This window comes from Penaeus monodon, chromosome 21, assembly GCF_015228065.2.
Source record: "Penaeus monodon isolate SGIC_2016 chromosome 21, NSTDA_Pmon_1, whole genome shotgun sequence".
Taxonomy (NCBI): Eukaryota; Metazoa; Arthropoda; class Malacostraca; order Decapoda; family Penaeidae; genus Penaeus; species Penaeus monodon.
In genome coordinates, this window is record NC_051406.1 from 15,614,944 (window position 1) to 15,615,374 (window position 431).

Here is a 431-nt window from a genome sequence, read left to right on the forward strand (position 1 = left end):
CCAATGGGATAATAGCTTTTGCTTCTTGCAACAACACAATCTATCCATTTCCTAGATCCAAAGATCTCTCATTCCCTCAAAGCTTTCTCCTTCTTCCCTTTTCATGATTTTTGGGAAATATTCAAACCAATAACTTGTTGAGCACTTTTCCAATGTCATCACAAACACTTTTACAACAACACTGATTACCGTTGATCCAGACAAAGATATAACACTATATGAAAGAGCTGTTCTAAAACTTCCTGGCAAAAAGAATATCACTACCTGCTGGTGTAGGGATTGTTCAGAGGCTTTGGACTGTCCTGAATCCACACTGCGGTTGCTTTCAGAATCTGTGTCCCGTCTTGAATCATACATGGAGAATGGGGTCTCTCTTCCACTACCCTGAGATAAGTTGAGATGCACATTATTGTTTTTTTTGGTTTTTTTTT

General features: G+C 38.5%; 1 protein-coding gene across 1 annotated transcript in view; it reads right to left on the reverse strand.

Annotated features, from left to right (window-relative positions):
* The window catches only part of LOC119586272 (nuclear pore complex protein DDB_G0274915-like), a gene marked incomplete in the record, with an annotated part of 20,387 nt that overhangs the window by 10,190 nt on the left and 9,766 nt on the right, over window positions 1-431 (reverse strand). Inside the window, 1 exon segment of the mRNA XM_037934977.1 lies at window positions 265-384. Coding sequence (XP_037790905.1) covers window positions 265-384 — 120 coding nt within the window.